The following is a 20,765-nucleotide window of genomic DNA, read 5'->3' on the forward strand; positions in this document are numbered from 1 at the left end:
CACAAACACCCAGCCCCCGGGTCATTGAAATTAACCAATGAAGGTTAAAATCCCAGATCCAGCCGGGAATCGAACCCGGGACCCTCTGAACCGAAGGCCAGTACGCTGATCATTCAGCCAACGAGTCGGACATGACATGAGTAGCTAATTTCTATTAACCTTGGTAATAACAGTGAGATTATATAAAGTGTGTAGTTTGAGGAAGGCTAAATATACAATATTTCCATAACATGCGAATAATACTTTAGGAATTCATCTACGTATTACTTAGTAGGTAGCGGTGACAAAGTTGCCTAAAACTAGCAGATGAGGCTCCTCTGACAGAGACGGGTAGTGTATTCCTTTGTGGTACCGAAGACATAACAAATGAGTTTCTGTATCTTGTGGTGCGGTGAGGTGGAATAGATAGGAGTGTATCAGATTTTGAACGTGTTTCGAAACTGTGATTGGATGTGAGGTGGTGAAATTGACTGTACAAGTAGGGAGGTGAGCATAAGGAGAGTATTCGAAGAATAAGGCATAAAGCATGAAGATTACGGCGTGTTTGAGCTTTAGCCAACCGAGTTCATCGTAGGCAAGTGTAACATAGTCAAAGTAACGTAGATCACATATATAGCGAACACAGGCGTTTTGCGCGCGTTGTAGTGTGTCGTCAAGAGTAACAGATAGGTCGTTGTACACGGCGTCACAGTAGTAGAAATGAGGTAATACCAAAGTGCAAATGAGGCGTTCTTTTAATACTCCAGAAAATATGTTGTGGAATCTTCTAAGTGAGTTAAGTGTCTCAAATACTTACCTGGAGATGCTGTTAACCTGCTGCTTCCAAGAAAGATGTTCGTCTATCATAGCACCGAGATCTTTGACAGATTCACTGAAATCAATGGGTGAAATTTTGTAGGTAGAGTGACGTTGATTATGGTTTTTGAACAAAGCCGAGGATGCGAAATTATTATAGCTTGAGATTTTACGTCATTTAATCTAAGTCCATGCATGTCAGTCCAGTTACAGATTCCTTTTAAGTATTGAAAATTTTAATTTCATCGGTTAGTCTTTCCGGTTCACAGTGCAAGTATAATTGTATATCGTCAGCGTATATGTGATGTCTGCAGCTGTTTACCGATGACGTAACATCATTGGTATAGACAGAAAATAGAAACGGTCCTAGGACAGACCCCTGTGGAACACCAACCGCTACGGATCGCCAGGATGAATATTCATAATTGTTATTTCTTACACGCTGCAGACGACCGCGGAGGTGTGAATTCATCCACTGTTCTCCAGCTTTTTATAATTCTTGTGTGCGAAGGCTGAATGGAATGTTAGCGATCTCGATCAGTCAGTTAAACACATAAAATATGTAAATATGCTATATGCTGTTGCCTTTGCTGCCAAGACCTAGTGTTTACAGTGTACTATGCCTTCTTGTGTGGGCTAAAACAAATTTGTTACTTCAGTTCACCTGTCTCAGTCTCATCCTTGGCTTTGACAACATGAAAGTGACCAAGGTATGAGTGATGTTCCTTATGCAGCCAAACCCTGTTATGAACGGTGTGAACATGTTGCTCATAGGTCGGTTGGTGCGGGCATTTCAGTGGATTTGGCAGACTGATATGCAATAGCAACTTCTGGCTCAGTGAGGAAAGCTATGGGAAACTACTTCACTCCTCATTTCCCTAATATGTCTCTTCAGTGACATCTGCGCCACCCAAACGTCTGGTGGTGGAACTGTTGAGGTCCAAACCAGCCTTGGGGATGAGCACCCAACATACACACATGCTATATGCTGAACTTAATGACAGCATGGGTTCGTGTGAATGCGTAAATAATAATATTATTATTAATAATAATATCATGTTTTATCCTCAACAATCAAAGTAAAATTATCCTGGCATTACTTGTGACCATCAGAGACGCAAGGATGTTTGGAAAACCGTTCCTTTGGAGTTATTGTCGGCGCTGATCAAACACTTAAATGCCATACGTGAGGCCGATGACCTAGATGTTAGGCCCATTTAAACATCAATCAATCAATCAATCAATCAATCAATCAATCAATCAATCAATCAATCAATCAATCAATCATATGCCGTACGTACTGGGGTGGAATTACATCGTGCACATTTCTTCAGAATTAAATTACAGTTAATTAATTGTTTTCCTTGATTAGGAGAAGCATGTTTAACCATAGAAACATCTTAACCAGTTTCTGAGAAAATTGAGTTAGGAGTAACTTAACCTCTGAGTGTGTAACGTGACAGGACACATCTACTGGAAGACAAACACATGTGTCGTTGCCTCGCTTACTTCCCCTTCATCCTCAGGGTTGGCCAAAATCTTCACCCACACGTTACCTGTTTTCCTTTCTACCCGGAAATCTTGTGACCACGAGTATACCAGCACTACGTGTTCCTTTGTGTTTCACATGATTAATGTACTATGCAGAGTTGTAGAAAATGATTTCTAACTTAACAAAGCGTTTCCAAACCCAAGTCCATATAACACAGGCCTATTTTCTTCTTGTTCGTGTGAGGAATGTGCCCTGAAAGTTTGGCCGTATCTTACTGTAACACTGTATAACGGGAAGAATAGTTCACGCCTACCGCAAGTTTACGAAGGATCGTGCCGTTAAGCATGATTTTGATGTGAAACATTAAACAGCTGAGCAAATATATTGATCGATACCGAACGTACTAAATTTAGGATGATTCTAGTATATTTTAATTCTGTTTTCCCATTATTACAAATACAGTATTTAAACAAAAATTTCGACGAGTCTTAAAGCCTTAAATGACGAGCTGTGGCTGGTTGTACGAGTTTATTTTAAAAATTTGCACTAGTTCAATTACGTCTGAGAAAAAGTTCACCGTAAATTTAAAATTAAAGTACAGTTTTTTGTTATTATTATTATTATTATTATTATTATTATTATTATTATTATTCACTTTCAATTATACATCATGGAGAGTAGAGCATACCCAAAAAACCCAAACGAAATAAAAGAAACACAAAAATATCCTAAAGTCACAGTTCATGCAACTTGTTACTCAGCAGTTGCAGGTACTCTATTTTAAACTCAAATTTCCTCTTTTCGCTGAGTTTCCGGAGCTGCGGAAACAAAGATATTAGTAAGTACATGTCACCTGTTTCTTCCACTGTCATGCTACGTTTTCTGTTTGAAAAGTATTCACATATGGTCTCCTCAAGTGTATCACTCTTCCTCTTCTTTCTTACAATGTCTCTACGTGGAGTACCGATTACCGAAGTTGGTGCAGATGATGGACCTGGCATATCGACTGTAATCGGGCTTTCTTCCTCCACATCGGGGACAGGAATCACGTTGTCCGAATTGTTCACATCAAAGTCGACAAAATCCAGGCTATTGCCTCCTGTTTCATTAAAAATTTCTGAATTTCCAGTCGTCTGTCTTGACTTCATTTATGGCATGAGAAATTGCATATGTTTGTGTAAGTAATATTCCCTTTTTTTCACTCCAGATCCACTCAGATGGTGTTTCAAACCTCTGTTAAAATTACCCCTCAGGTTATTCCATCTTTCACAGCACTGCAGCCCTAAAATAAACGAAAACAGGATCTGTTTAATTCTACATGAAATCATTTAAATAATAATAAAATCAATTATCATTTTATGTACCTAGCTCCAGGTATAGGTGTATTTTCACAGAGGGGAGATGGCTCTTTGTCGTACTACTACTACTAATAATAATATTAATGTTATCTGCTTTACGTACCATTAACTACTTTTACGGTTTTCGAAGACTCCGAGATGCCGGAATTTAGTCCCACAGGAGTTCTTTTGTGTGCAAGTAAATCTACCGACACGAGGCTGATGTATCTGAGCACCTTCAAATACCACCGGACTGAGCCAGGAACGAATCTGCCAAGTTGGGGTAAGAAGGCCAGTGCCTAAACCGTCTGAGCCACTCAACGCGGCACTATTCGTCGTATCATGAAGAAAGTGGCAAAGCAGATTTGGGAAATCCTGTACCCTAAATTCATGCTAATCCCGAATAAAGAGGGCTGTTGAAATACTGCCCCGAGATTTTTCCATTTGTGGAATATACCGAATTGTTTTGGAGCAGTAGCTGGAAAAAAACATCCGAATAAAGAAGCCATCAACTAGAAAGGTTTCTTTTCTGAAATTCTTGTGGACTTTGCAGATGGGGATGGGAACTTCGTTGCAGTTGACGTTAGGAAATTCGGCAGAAACAGTGATGGAAATGTATTCTCAGACTGCAACATGAAAAAAATAGATAAGCAGAGCCCCCTTTCTTTCCGCGATGATGTCCTTCTATTTGAAACTAATGACCAATTTCTCCACTTGTTTTGTGGCTGATAAAGTATTTACCCATACAAAGAGACCTATGGGCCCATATGCCGTCACTCAGTTACCAGAGGACAGGAAAATGTTTAATTACAGACTTTCAAGAGCAAGAAAAGTATTTTAATGTACATTTGGAATGCTGGTATCGGGATTTCGATATCCCATGTGCATGACATGTTGATACCGTTGGCAACATTGTAAAGTAAGTCTCTTACACAATGAAACAATGAAAAGGCGTATGACTTTTAGTGTCGGGAATGTCAGAGGGCAAGTTCGGCTCGCCAGTGCAGGACTTTTGATTTGACTCCCCGAGGCGACCTGCGCGGCTGATGGGGATGAAATTATGATGAATGCACTCAGCCCCGTGCCAGCGAAATCAACCTATTATGATTAAAATTCCCGACCCTGCCGGGAATCGAACTCGTGACCCCTGTGATTAAAGGCCAGCACGCTCACATATTTTACATTTTTTACGTCGTACCGATACAGATAGGTGTTATGGAGACGATGGGACAGGAAAGGGCTAGGAGAGGAAGGAAGCGGCAATGGCCTTAATTAAGGTACAGCTCCAACATTTGCCTGGTGTGAAAATGGGAAGCCAGGGAAAACCATTTTCAGGGATGCAGACAGTGTGGTTCGGACCCATTATCTCCCGGATGCAAGGTCACGCTGCGCGCCCCTAACCGCACTGCCAACTCGCCCGGTCGCTAATCATTTAGCCATCGAGCCGGACTCTTACATAATTATGTTCCTAAACGAGAGAGAGGTATATATATTTGAAGCAAAATGCAACAATGAACATGGACATAATATAAAACGTGTGCATCGTTTTAACAAGGAGGCGAATCAGGTCAGTAAAATGAACAGAGACAAGCTCAAAGACTAATGCATTGCTAGTCCAATTCACTTCACGAATGGCTTTGCAGTAACCATTAAAAAAACCAGTGAAGTGATATTTGTAACTTATATTTAAAAATGACTATGTGTACATCTACAGTCTCATTATAATTTGTTCTATGTCGCACCGACACAGACAGGTCTTATGGCGACGATGGGATATGAAAGGCTTAGGAGTGGGAAGGAAGCGGCTGTGGCCTTAATAAGGCCACGTGTGTGAAAATGGGAAATCACGCTAAACGATCTTCACGGCTGCCGACAGTGGGTTTCGAACCCACTATCTCCCGGGTGCAAGCTCAAAACTGCGCGCCCCTGACAATCTCATTGAGATGTACAATAGATTTTCGATGTTAATCCGTGAACAACTAAAAGCTGTAAATGAAATGACTTTGAAGTTTGTTTTGAAAACATTGACCTTGTGATACTGAATTTGCAAAATAGTAACATAATTATGAAAATTATTATATGTAAATTGTGTAAATATTAAACTGTCTACTAAATCGCTGTACTAATCTTCTTCGTGCAACGCTTCTCCCACTTCTTTCCACAATTTCTCTTGTAACAATTTATTTGCGTAATTATTCCATGAGTTATCATAAAGATCACTTCGCTCCTCCACTAACTGGACTAGTCTGATGTTAAATTCAGGATCGTTTCTCATTTTCAGGCGAATTAAACTGAAAACAAGATTGCTTCTGTTATGCCATCGGTTATGCTATAGCGCAGGGGTGGCCGCTAACCTTACTTCTGGGAGCCGCAAATTTAGGAGACAAAAATTGGGAGCTTGTTCAGAAAATGGTTTACAAAACGAAGACACGCTTTTCATTTTATAACAAATGAAGGAACATTTATTTTCTACACTACACACAACATTATTTTTCAGGTACACATCAAGGAATGAGATTTTACTTTTGAGAAGTGCTTTTTTGAGTGTTCATTTTTGCTGTTAGTTTTCTAAATATGGCTGATAATTGGTAAGCGCAGTTCGCACAAGCTCACTTAAATGTTCATCAGTTAGTTCAGATCGATATTTAGATTTAATGAATTTAAGCGTTGAGTACAGTGATTCACACGCATAAGTAGTCCCATGGTTTGAGATTAGTCTCTTGGCACAATCTTTTGTTAGTGGGTATTTTTCTTCTGGAACACTCTTCCGAAAATCTATGGTAGAAATGCCACTTCGTTTGAGACCTTTTAGTCCTTCATCCTCTTGCAGTTCTAGTAGCTCCAACTCTACAGCTGCTGTATCCTTTGTTATTGGTGATGAAACAGGACAGCCATCGCCCACAACATCAACAGAAAAATGATTTTCCAGGAATGAAAATTAAGGTTTAAGTGATCTCAAATCATTAAATCTGCCATTGATTTCTTCAGCAAGGCCAGACATTTTACTCATATAATCTTCGGTTTCCACCTGAATGTCAGGAAAGCATTTAGTAATTTTCTTCAAACATTTGGAGTGAGAAAATGTTTTAGTCTGGAGGCCTTTCCCGAAAAGCTTCTACTTGCTATGAAAGCTAAATGCAGTCTGGGCCAATTCAGTAAAGTGTTTCTCTTCCTTGTAAAGATATGTTCAGCTTTTTTTAATGCCGGACCACATCTGTAAAAAAAGCAAAATCTAACAACCACTGGGGGTCATTAAGTTCAGGGAATGATTTGCTTTCCGTAAACTGTTTGATTGGATCAAGTAATTCAAAAAATCTGTCAAGAACATTGCCTACTGATAGCCATCTTATTAAGCAGTACCAAGATACATCTTCAGAAAGCTCATCGTTGATCATATCTTATATAAAAGATTTTAACTGTCTGTGTGTTTTGGCACATGAGCGAATACTGTTCACAATTTTTAGAACTACCTGCATAATATACGGGTACTGAAAATATTTTGCTGCTAAATGTTCTCTGTGAATAATACAATGTACAGGTAGGAAAACAGGAAATGATGTGTCAGCATTTAAAAGCCCAATAAGCCCTTGTTTCGTGCCAGTCATACATGGTGCACCATCGCATCGGTAGCAATGCTGACAATATTACCGATAGGCACTGAGTTTTCTGTAAAACACCATCCAGGGTTTCTTTAACCCTTTATAGGGCAAAACTATTTTTATGAAAAATATCATAGGACGCATAATGTATATGTTCACGGTTATCCTCCAATATAGTTTATATGTTTGAGATATATATATACAGTTTTTAAAACACGGTTAATTCCTAAAAAACTGAGGTCAAAAAATCGACCACAATCCATTTAGGGAAGTGGTTTGGACTTTCATGTTTTGTGGTTGATAAATAAACCATAAAAATAAAATAATTAATTTGAACGTTTATTGTAATTTCCATGTATATTTCTGATATAATTGGACAATATATATTACTTGAAAATATAAAAAGAAGGAAAAAACCTTTTTACAATAACGTGAGCACTTTGTCAACACAAAATCAACTTGTGAATGTTGATGTCGTGATCGGATTCGAAGTCTGCACCCATTGATCTATCTCCACTCAAGCCTAGTACTTCGTTGTCTGTCGAATATGTTTGCTTTGCCGCAGGAAATGGACGACAATCCTCAGCATTAGAATCGCCCTCCAAATCTGACTCAAAAGCTTGTTCTTCTGTTATTGTATCTAAAATATTGAGTAGTGCTCCCGCATCCAAGCAATCAGGCCTCCTCGCCATGACTGTAGCCTACAAAAAATCAACAGTTTGATATAGTTTGATAACCGGGTGAACAATTATATAAACAGTTTTGTTGTTTCAGAAGTACATGCTGCGGAGTGAAACAGCACGCAATGATAAAGAATTTTGTGTTCACAAGGAATCATGGTGGCCAATGGAACACTTGACACCACCATAAACAAAATGCTATAACAAGTCAGCGCAACACATATGGCGACTATATATTTGTTGAACTAACTGACAACATAGCGCTGATATTTATTTTGATAAGCACATGTTCCTATCTATCACTGTGAGTTTAGAATGAACATAAAAATTATGGCATGAATTTGAACAAAGTGAGGTTACGAATGCATGGCCTCTTTCTAGGATATATAACTAAAATGCTACAACATCTGTTGTGCTATTTCCACGTAAATACGGTAAAACATACATTTCAGATTACCTTAGAACCACTATATATAGGAATAAATGAAATATTATTGAATAAATTTAACTTACCTCATGAGATGATCTACTTCCATGCACAGTGGGTGAGCTGAATGGATTGTGGTTCAGTTTTCAACCACAATGTGCATTGCGTTCTACAAAGTGCTGCTCTCTGTTTACCAGCGCTTGGAAACACATTGTGGCTGATTTTCCGACCACAGAACGTTCCATGCCAGTAGCCTAACACCGTTAGGCTGATATTTATAATATATTGTAAGAGAAATTGAACCTTAAGTGGTGTGGTTGAAAATTCGACCACAAACCTATAAAGAGTTAATGTCACAACCACGAGTAGTATCCTTCAAATTAGCCAGGTCTAAAAGTTATTCCACCATCTCCAAGTCCTTTGACACATACCTCACAAGTATGGCTAGTTGTGGTTTATCTTTGATATCAGTAGACTCGTCCAGCACTCGCTTAGATTTTTTTTTGTAAATTATTTAAAATATCCGCACTAATAACAGAAACTCGCCTCTCTATTGTGTGTCTAGCAGCGAGCATTTCGTTGATCAGTTTCTGCAGTTTCTTATTTTTGGGTTCTAAAACAGAAATACATGTAACTTGTGCCCTCTGTGTAAGGCTTTTTTGCTTTTGCAGTAATAAAAGCCAAGGTGAAGCCAGCTTTGGTTGTCAAATCTGCTTCCTGGGTAAAAATTGACATAACCCTACTCTGACCATGAAGTTTTTCCTTTAGTGATTTCAGTAACTGAGAGCCAACAGGAAAATCTTTGTTGAAACCGCCGTGGTTAGTGTCATGATGGCGTTTTAGATTACTGGCCTTGAACTGTGACAAAGTTATTTGACTCAAAAGAGACATTGGCTTACCGTTTCTTTCTACGAAAACGAATTCTTCCTCCCAGTCGGTATTAAAAGATCGATTCTCATCTTCATATTTACGCTTCTTAGAAAGCATCGTAACTGTTCGGACACCAGGCCACAACTGTACTCAAACAGCACACAACAGCTGCACACAGAAAAGTATCGGCACTCGCTATTTCCTATACATGAACGCGACTGGCTTCACACCACGACACTGACTCACTGACACACTCTCCCGCTCAAACCACTATCTAACAGAAGGTGCCGGAACTATCTTCACTTCCCATGTTTTACCACTGACGTACAGCGCTAACAACGTTAAGCCGCACATCACTGCTACTGACTGCCACCGGCCGCGAGATGTCGTTAGATTCCATTAATTATATCATTTAATTTTACTCTAAGGTTGGTGTCAAGAGCCGCACAAGACTGACTGAAGAGCCGCATGTGGCTCGCGAGCTGCGTTGTGGCCAACCCTGCTATAGCGTATGTATCGAGACGGACGAGTCGGCGGTGTACTACATGTACACCAGTGGAGATACTGGCGCTCCGCCGGACAGTGTGCTGCACTGCATTTCTAATTATGGCGGCAGCTTCCTTCTGTCATTCCACTGGCGTGCAACCTGCGCAATACAGCTATGTTTGCGGCCTACCTGCCTACCTTACTCGCACCATAGTAATGTACTTTCTTAAGAATATCGGACTATAATAGCCAATCTCTATAAAAATGCTTCTTCTTCTTACATTCGCTTTATCCGACTGCATGTAGTACAAGATAACGGATCAGTGACCTCAATTTATGGCACAAAAATGGCGGCTTGGAGAGACCTGATTGATACATTGCATGGATTATGAGAAGTAGTGTATGCTAGTGACACCTAGCGCTGGAGTTGTAACTATTGCGATTGTACAACTCAGCTGACGCAAGCACACGACGCTCAATGCGGAGGTCTTGCATAATAATATCGCTCAAGTGCCGACTGAAGTAAGGTCACGCAAAGCCAATGACAACAGATTTGCCCATGCTGTTTGGAACTTGTGTTTAACTCCCGTGTGTGTGAAACAGCAGGTAAGGGTGATGGTAATAAAATACAACATTTCTACTGGGATGATAAGCCACACCGGCAATATTTCTTCTAATAGGCTACAACATTGCATAGGCCTATTGCTGTACAATTTTATATACCGTGTAGGCCTATATATATTTGAGTTGTTGAATTTCTTCTTGATATACGGTATCCAATTGCATGATATAGTTAGTGCGTTTGAACACCGGCTCATTTGGTATTTCAGAGTACTAGGTGACAGAGCATTTAGGCTAATAAAACAAATTGATATTCAGATATCATTATTCCCTCTTTCTTTGCTGATACTTTAATCCCTCGAAAGGTCGAAGGCGTTTTCTCCCTCTTTCTCTCAGAACGTTTTTTTTACAACAAAATCTCATTGCATTTTCTCGACTCCTTCCTTCCTTCCTTTCTTTCTTTCTTTCTTTCTTTCTTTCTTTCTTTCTTTCTTTCTATATTTATTTATTTATTTAATTTATTTATTTTTCTGTCTCTTTTTCTTCCGACCGAACTCTAAGCTGCTTCGATTTCACTGTAATTGGAAGACTCCTTTTTCTTGTGGTCATCAGTCCCTATTGATCTGTATGATCCATTTTTCCGCGTTGGCTTTTTTCTTTCCTTTTTTCTTCTCGTTCTGTTCCAGGATTCACAAATAGGAGACATTAATCTAATCTCTGCCTTCTGTACATATTTCAGAACATAAATGTACGTTACATCAAAATAACTCAATACTGAGAGGAAAGGAAAAATAAAAGTTACTCCGCCCCACAGTGGGTTCAACGAGATGCTGAGGTGTCAGAATGCTTTCCCAAAGGAATTCGTTTACGTGCCGCTAAATCTACTGACTCGAGGCTGGCGAATCCGAGTACCTTCAAATACCACTGGACCTACTTGGGTTCAGAAGATCAGCTTTTCAAACATCTCACACACTCAGCCTGATATCAACATCATCATCATCATCATCATCACACCGTTTTTGATTCAGTTTAAAGGCCCATATCATTAAGGTCATTAGTTTATGTACTTGAAGGGTAACAGGGAGATCCCCCTCTAAGAATATCAGATATGAAAGAAAAGGAACGTGAACGACAGAAATATGAAATTTTTCCGTAGAACTCAGACAGTCTGAAAAAATAATTTCTTTTTTGGCTAAGAGAGTGCGGACAAGGGCAGTGAGTCGGGCACAAGAAAGCAGAATTAATGCCATATTCAGGAGAAGCCTGAGGATTATTACACGGATTCCTCAAATAGAAGCCCTTGGGTTATCGTACAGCTTGCGAGTGTGTCGCAAGCGAGTTGGCTACGCGGTTTGGGCCACGTAGCTGTCAGATTGCATTCGGAAGATAGTGGGTTCGAACCCCACTGTCGTCAGCCCTGAAGATGGATTTTCCGCGCTTTCCTATTTTCACACCAGGCAAATGCTGGAGTTGTACCTTGATTAAGGTCGCGGTCGCCTCCTATCATATCATCGCCGTAATAAGACCTGCCCCTGTCGGTGCGACGCAAAAAGAAAAGTTAGAAAAATGAGTTTGTCTCGAACTCCGAGTTTGAATTAATGGGTAAAGGAAGGCGATCGCCTCAGGAACTCCAACGAAGTCTAACATTGTTTTCATTAATTTGAGTCTTCTTTCCTATCCTATGTGACGTGGTCAACTCTTGTTATCTTCCGACCCCGGCGATTTAGAAGCCCTACGTTGTTTTTCATTTTCCCGCTTATTCTTTCATGTAGCCAATTAAGTGTCTTTTTTCCTGCTATCTTTTAAATCTCAAAGTCTATAAGAGGCAACGCTCATTCAAAAGCGGCAGCACAGCTTAAATAAGAGCACCGATTGATAACGATTTAAAAATAAATGACAAATAGTCAATGTAAATACAATTAACTTATAATTGTTGTCTTACACTTACAATTTTTGCCTCATTCTTTGTTTTGATCTCGTTGAAATTACGTTCCGTTCACTGTTTGCCTGTTTGCCTGTTTGTTTGTTTGTTTGTTTGTTTGTTTGTTTGCTTGTTTGCTTACTTGCTTGCTTAATTGTTACATCACGGGAAAGTGGCTTGAACAGTTTTGTTCTTGAAACTCGATATTTAAGTTCACGGAAAGCCGGACTGTGCACTAGGCTATATATTATTTGTTTTTGTATGCAGTGGCGTAGTAATAGTAATGGAGCTAAAACAAGGAATTACATGTAATCAAACATATTCTTCCGTCCACCAAAATAGCGTCAAATTTCCATCCATATGATGTACACTGGTTTTTCATCCACGCAAATTTCAAATACAACCCCAGTCCAAAACCATATCCATGTTAAAACGATTTGTTATTCTGGGTAATGTCTGTTTTTTATTTATTTATTTATTTTTCCTCCGTACAAAATTCATGAACACAGGTAGTCTCGCCATCTAATGACATCTTTTGAAACTCTTCAACTTACATTTTATTTATCTTTGTTTACTCAATGATTGGATATTGGCAGTCTTTGGCTTGTCAATAATCGTAAGCAAAGGGCTGAGTCGATAAGAAGAAGAAGAAACACATTAAATAAATCATCCATACTATTCACGATGGACCAGTGTAAATGCAATGTGGGGAGTAGAATACGTACGTTACAGTTCGGTTCTGAATGTTCTTATTTCAATGCTGAAAACGTAGCTCACTCGACCTAAACACAACCAATTTATGAGATGTTCACAACGACTATAATGCACCGATTTAGTTTAGTATTGCTTTTACTTGTACCAGGTACTTGAATCTCATTTTTCACTCCCGACCTTCCATAAATAACGTAACTGTTGTGTATTCCAGACCCCGAGGAAATTAACTATTCTGAAGATTACGAAATCTTTCTTCCATCATCCTACACGTCATCTCTCTTTCTTTTCTCTGATATCCCTTCTTTGAAAGATCGGGAATAATCTTTTTTTCTCTCCTACAGTGTTACAAAGCTGATGATCCCGCTAGTTAGGACGTTGATACCATTTTCCACCACTGTCACTCTGACAACCACCAGAATGTTCTCCCGCTATGGGCAGGGGTGGTAGAATAACATCCACGGCATCATCTGGATGTGGTAAGAGGCGACTAAAAGAGGCCTGCCAGGGCTCTCAACTTGGGAGCATGGGTGGCATTGTTTCCACTTACTTATGCCAGTCTCTTCACTTTCATCTTTCCTATTCGACCTCCTCCTTTAGTTAACTCTTCTTCCCTTCCGAACCCGACGGTATTAGAGTACTGGAGGACTAGGGAGTCTTTCATTTTCATGCCCTTAGTGACCCTTGTCTTTCTTTGGCCAATATCTTCACTTTTCGAAGTGTCGGATCCCTTCCATTTTTTACTCTGATCAGTGTTATATAGAGGATGGTTGCCTAGTTGAACTTCCTCTTAAAACATTAATCATCACCGCCTGATGTGTTTTACGGCCGGAAGATCTTCTCGACGCCAACATCAGTTGAACGTGAAATGAATTATAGTGAATGATATTGGGTAATCCCCCTGTGGGTTGGGTCGGTAGAATAAGACCCATTGATTCCCCTGCCTGTCGTAAGAGGCGACTAAAAGGTGCCCCAATGCTCTGAACTTTGGAGCGTTGGTTGGCGACCACGGATGCCTTAGCCGAATCCTGGCATTGCTTCCACTTACTTGTGCCACGCTCCTCACTTTCATCTATGCTATCCGACCTCTCTTGGTCAACTCTTGTTCTTTTCCAACCCCGACAATATTAGGTTTGCGAGGGCTAGGGAGTCTTTCATTTTCACGCCCTTCATCATTTTTTCCAAGTGCCGAGCCCCTTCCATTTCTTGTTCGTCTGATTAGTGTTAATAGACGATGCTTACCAAGTCGTACTTCCTCTTAAAACAATAATTATCACCACCACTCACCACAAACTGCACCACGAGTAGCGTGTCTTCCTCTGACCCGAAGGCACTAGGTTCGATTCCAGGTTCGTCCTTTTACTTCTGCCAGGCACCTCGCTTTCATCTAACCTCTGTGACTTCCCTTAGTCAACTCTTATTCTTTTGCGATCGCGACGGTATTAGGTGTCGAGGTCCTGGCAATGCTTCCACTTAGGCCTACTTGTGCCAGGCTCCTCACTTTTAGATAGATAGATAGATAGATAGATAGATAATGCCTTTATTGGTGGCGAAGTTAGGGCTCAAGGCCCTCTCTTCCACTAGACGAGTATACATGTACATAACTTATACAGTACTTACAAATACAAATAAAACAAATAATATTAATAGCAAAAACAATAGTAATAATATTAAAAATGACAACAAAAGAATCCTTAATTTTAAAATACAGAAAGTAAAATCCACTGCAATAATCCGTTCATTCATCCCATTCATTCTTTCATTCACTCAACAATTATCCAGCAAGTCAGCAGGATCTACTCAACAAATACTCGCGGCACGCCACTTTAAACTTGCGATGAGAGGGATTGTCCCTAATGTTCGCAGGTAGCAAATTCCATGCCCTGGACGCAGAGATTATAAAGGAGCGGTTTTAAGCAGCAGTGCGGTTTACAGGTATTGAAAGAGAGGAGCCAGATCTCGTATTGTGGTCATGATATGAAGAGAGGTAAGAAAAAGGTGAAGAAAGATAGTTGGGAGTATTAGTGGAAAGTATTTTGTGCAGAAGTGATAACATGTGAAATTCACGGCGCTGGTGCACTCGAAGCCACGACAATTCCTTATAATATGGTGCTATGTGAGCATCATATCGCAGATTAAATATATATCTTACGCAGCTGTTGAGGCTCCGGTCGAGTTTCTTGTTACTGTCGCAGGTAATTTCAGTCAACACAGTGTCACAATAGTCAAGTATAGGTAGTATAAGAGAGTGAATTAGTTGTACTTTAAGTCGAACCGAGAATGCATTGCAGAATCGCTTCAGAAGATATAAGCATTTGTGTACTTTATTACATGTGCTTATCACCTGTTGAGTCCAATTTAGGGTCTCAGTCATAATAATTTCCTAAGTTAGTCACTGAAGTAGAGTAGGGTATGATTTCATTGTTTAAAATTATTGGAGAGATGTCCCGTTGCTTAAGGGAATATAGGTTTTTACTGGTACCAATAATAATAACTTGAGTTTTATTCGGGTTTATTAGTAAACTGTTTTCATTTGCATAGTCACTAAGATGTTTTAGGTCGGAATTTATCTTAGTAATTGCAGTATCAATATCACTCGGTTTTGAATGACAGTAAATTTGTACATCATCTGCGTACACTTGCACTTTGCAGAATTTAAGAGCCTTCGATATATCATTAATTTGGATGATAAATAACAGTGGTCCCAGGACCGACCCCTGAGGGACACCGAGGGTCTTACTTTGCCACCCTGAAGTCATATTTCCCACTGTCACACGTTGCCGGCGATTTTCAAGGTAAGAGGAAAAGAACCGAAGCGACACACTATTAAAATTTAGTTTTCGAAGTTTGTGCAGTAGTAACTGAGGGTTGACAGTGTCAAAGGCACTACTGAGGTCTAATAATGTCAGTACAGTCACGTCCCGTTGGTCCATTGCACGTCTAATATCATCTGTCACTCGTAGTAAAGCTGTCGCAGTGCTATGTCCTTTCCTGAAGCCGGATTGGAAGGGATTGAGGAGGGAATGCTGGGTAAGGTATTCAGTAACTTGTGTGTGAACTAGGCGTTCAAGTACCTTGGATAGGGGTGGTAGGATGGATACTGGACGATAATCTGAAGGAGAATCTAACTTGGAACTCTTTGGGATGGGTCTAATTAGTGCATCTTTCCAAACATCTGGGAACACTCCGTTTGTCAGGCAGTAGTTAAATATATGTGTTAGTATTGGCAGAACAGCTCCCAAGATATCTTTAATCAGCGATGTAGGAATGTCATCATTACCTGTGGCATTAGATGTAATAGAGTATATCACACCTTTAACTTCATTCGAAGTTATATTTCTAAAAGAGAATTGCTCATGCACAGAATGCTGTTGAAACAAGGGTAGTGAACTTTTAGGAAAGGAGGTAGAGGCTATTCTTGGCCGTGCGAAATAATCATTTAAAGCCTCTAGTGATATGCTTGGTACATGTTGTTCTACGGTTTTACCTATACCTAACGTACGTAATTTACTCCATTTTTGTCTCGGGCTGTTAGTGTTCATCAGTTCCTGAAAGTATTTATATTTAGAGTTCCTAATTAGTTGCTTTGTTCTGTTTCTGTTTCTTTTATCTATCCTAACCGACCTCTCTTGGTCAACTCTTCTTCTTTTCCGACCCCGGCGGTATTACGTATGGAGGCCTAGGGAGTCTTTCATTTTCACGCCCTTCGTGGCCCTTGTCTGCCTTTGGCCGATACCTTCATTTTTCGAAGTGTAGGACCCCTTCAATTTTTTATCTCCCTTTAATGTTATATAGAAGATGGTTGCCTAGTTGTACTTCCTCTTAAAACAACAATCACCAGCACCACTCACCTAGAAGACGTCAGCTTGAAAGACCTGCAATAGGGCTCTCCGGAAGCCACACGCTTTTATTATCATTGTTATTATTATTGTTACCGTGATATCCATGGAGCAGAAAGAGGTGAAAGAAGGTGCGGGCTAGAATGGGTGTAACTACAATATCAAGAATTGAATTAAAAGTTTAAAAGGTTATATTTCTTTTAGAATATCAAACTTAACAATTTTTTCACTGAGTGAACATAACAACATGACAGGTACTATTAGCAATCTTGAAACGAGACTTGGAAAAAATCCAAGATTAGTGAATTTTACAGCCTTGGGGCTCAAGTCCTTACAGTACAAATTCTGAGATACCGGATCCAGTTTACAAGATTTGCGAAATCTCAATGTTTAGACAGGGACGGACATATCCCGATTTAAGAGCACTTGCTCCAGAAGTTACAACATTTAGCCTTCTAAGAGGCACCCTCACTATTACAAAACTTTGAAAAGAGCTCACATGCTCTCGATTTCTTACAGCCCATTCAAGGCAACATTACATCAAAATCTTACACTCTCTGGCCTCACAAGGCATGGTTTGCAAATGGAAATAGTTTACACAGCGGTATCTAGTACCCAACCTACTGGGCCTTTGCGGAAAAAGAACAGGTTAAATAAATGGCCCGAACACAAACTGAATGGACGCGTAGACTTGCGCTCCCAGATAATGAAATATTAAAAACCTAACAGGGCTCTCGGCCCGATGAAACAGGGGCTAGTCCCAAGCTACTGAGGTGGCTCGCATGGAAATAAATTTAATATATTACAGGAAAGAAAACAGTTACACAATCATAGTCACCTCAAATCAAGATGAAGGGGAGCTCGAGAGGGTAACTCACTCTCTACCCCGATTTACAGTTAAAGACTTTATGGAATTTTACATTAGCCGAAAGCTCCTCGCCTCCTGTCTTAAATCACACACTCAGAAAGACGACGATCAAGAGACAAGGAAACTTGAAAAGCCGCAACTTATATACCGTCAGGGAAGGTTCGAGAGGATTCTGGGATAATCTGGACACACCCTCCCATTTTTGTTGGCTGAACCCAGAAGTTACATTCAAAACCGAACAAGAAGCCTGTGATAGGCTGAAAATTAATTACAGAAAATTTTCATTGGCCAGGTTCAAAACTGGCGGAATGAGAAAGATGTATTGCAAACCTAGAATTACATAAAAAAACAAATTAAAGTTGAGAAAACCAATAAACACAAACTTTCTTTCAATAACAACTTCCTTTACCTTGCACCAGAGTGCATGACCATAGTTTTTGGTAGTGGCATCTGTGGAAAAATGTCCAAACTTCTTGATGTAGGCCTACAGCAAAAACAAAACCAAGAGAAATCCAATCAGTTCAGGAAACTTCACAATAACACAATTACTTAATACTTCAGTGGTGACATCTTCTGATTAAAGTTCCAACTTTATGTAGTATCAGTTTCACCTTTTGGTCGATAGAGGAGTTCATAAGGCGCTTATTTTGAATGTGCGGAGTTGAGGTGTACCTACTGGTACAATTAATATTATTATTATTATTATTATTATTATTATTATTATTATTATTATTATTATTATTATTATTATTATTATTATTATTATATGACACAGTCCTTACAATTATGTATGTATTACATCCTGTCCTGTTTCCTTAAGGGTTCGGGTATAAAGTGAGACGAATCTTCGAAGCGAGGTTTTATGACCGGATGCCCTTCCTGACGTCAATCTCATAAGGGGAGTTAATGGGATGAAATGAATGGCGTGATATGATAATAGGAAGGGAGAGGGTGAAACTCGGTGCCGGCACTTATCCTACTCCTGTCGAATAGATCCAAGGGGTCCGTTCAAAGCTTTACGTCGCCATCCGACGGACGAATCACCATCAACAGCGTCATATGCACCCACTCCATATGAGCACAATAGAGATGTTTGTAATTTAATCAGGGCTTTTTGCATACCAAAAATTGTATACCACAACCTCTTCTACCATGTCGGCCAACAATGTAATAGTGAAAATGTTTTCGACAAACGGGACTCGAACTGGTTAACGACCGTGTCAGATCAATTATAGAATTCACGCCTTAACGACCATGTCTACCAGGTGGGCTGGCGCAATACTTATATCACTTCAGAAAATATGAAGGTATAATAGCCTAATCATTTCGTGTGGTTATTTCTAGCCGGGTGCAGCCCTTGTAAGGCAGACCCTCCAATGAGGGAGCGCGGCAACTCTCATGTGTAGGTAACTGCGTGTTACTGTGGTGGAGGATAGTGTTATGTGTGGTGGGTGAATTGCAGGGATGTTGGGGGCAGCACAAACATCCAGCCCCCTAGCTATTGGAATTAACCAATGAAGGTTAAAATCTCCGACCCGGCCGGGAATCGAACCCGGGACCCTCTGGACCAAAGGCCAGCATGCTAACCATTTAGCCATGGAGCTGGAAAATATGAAGCTGATATTCATATTCTTAACCTGTGGCTATTTATTGATGGATGTAATATTTTTGTATGTGTCTTTTAGTAGAGGCCAGAGCAAAATTTAGCTTCCATGAACGTCTCAGTATCATTTACTGCTGTGTCAGTGTGAGAGCCGCTGAGGTATGGCATTTGGCAGAGAGCTTGTGTTTCTGGATGCCATGGAACGTGTCTCATAGGACTGCTCGTGCTGCAAAAGCATTTTCTGGCCCAGTGAGGAAAACCATGGCAAACTAACTCCGCATTATGGCACCGCTATAGGATTTTGCGTGTTCCCTATAAACGCATAACCTTTGGTGGTGCTTTTTGAAGAGCCAACCCGCCTCTGGGCTGAAGACTTAACAGAAATTCTTATTCTAGGTGGCATGCCTGGCGAAGTGACGGTGGACGTAGCGCAAGGAACATTGAGGGGCAGAAGGACCAGTTCCACGTCTGGTGGCACCTACTATAGTTTCCAGGGTATACCGTACGCGAAGCCTCCTATTGGTCCTCTACGCTTTAAGGTAAGTTTTCTGAGTAACGCATATTGGGTATAATTTTTACTCCAGAGCACGATTACTATCTGATCGCACTAAACCTTAGTTGCGCACTATAAGAGATTTTTTTTTGTATGCGGAAGAGTCCACGTGCTGCAAAACGTTTATTTCGCTAGTTGCTAGCGAAGTGTTCACACCGGCTCGAGACAATTGAATGCCCTTGTTCGCGTTTTTCCTTCTGCTGTCAGCCTGACAAGGCTTCATTTCGCTCCCAGTAGCACAGCAATTGTTACCCCCTCCACTATCGTCCTTCCACGCCAAGCCCGTGGCTTCGCGCAGGTTTGTGCCATCAGATAGTAATCGCAATCTAACTGACTTTATTCTGCACTTCTAATTGTTCTTGGTCACTGACTGCACAGTCTAGCGGTTATATCGTGTAATTCTCAGTTTCACACTCCCTCAGGGGCTCTGAACTTTGGAGAGTGGGTTGGCGATCACAGGGCCCTTAGCTGAGTCCTGGCATTGCTTCCACTTACTTGTGTCAGGCTCCTCACTTTCATCTATCCTATTCGACCTCCCTTGGTCAACTCTTATTCTTTTTCGACTCCGACGCTATTAGGTTTGCGAAGGCTAGGGAGTCTTTCATTTTCACGCCCGTCGTCGTCCTTGTCTTCCTTTGGCCGATATCTTCATTTTTCGAAGTGTCGGATCCCTTCCTTATTTTCCCCCTGATTAGTGTTATATATAGGATGGTTGCCTATTTGTACTTCCTCTTAAAACGATAATCACCACCACCAGATTCACACTGACGTTACTATGTAATTCATTTCTAAAGTTACAGTAATAGTTATCTATGTGCATAAAGTGGATCTTTCCTTGCATAAGTAGAAAGATTTATGGACGAGGTATTAGCTGACCACCGTGCACATTGTTCAGATTTCGGGAATAGAACCAGCTTTTGGGTGGTTAGGCCGTGTGCGTTTACCAACTGCGTGGTCCCGCCGTGTTAGCAAATAGGGATTGTTAACCTGCTAAAGGAGAAGTGAATTCTCTGTTTTCAAAAA

The 20,765-nt window shown here is 40.3% G+C and overlaps 1 protein-coding gene across 2 annotated transcripts in view; it reads left to right on the plus strand.

Moving 5' to 3' along the window:
- Nucleotides 1-10,179: 10,179 nt before the first annotated feature.
- LOC136877173 (esterase FE4) overlaps nt 10,180-20,765 on the plus strand; it is a 101,982-nt gene continuing 91,396 nt past the window's right edge. For both annotated transcript variants that reach the window (XM_068228603.1, XM_068228604.1), the window contains exons 1-2: nt 10,180-10,292; nt 19,586-19,728. In XM_068228603.1, the coding sequence (XP_068084704.1) occupies nt 19,591-19,728 (138 nt within the window). In that variant the 5' untranslated portion in view covers nt 10,180-10,292; nt 19,586-19,590. The remainder of the gene's footprint in view (nt 10,293-19,585; nt 19,729-20,765) is intronic.

The sequence above is a fragment of the Anabrus simplex genome, chromosome 7, assembly GCF_040414725.1.
Source record: "Anabrus simplex isolate iqAnaSimp1 chromosome 7, ASM4041472v1, whole genome shotgun sequence".
NCBI lineage: Eukaryota > Metazoa > Arthropoda > Insecta > Orthoptera > Tettigoniidae > Anabrus > Anabrus simplex.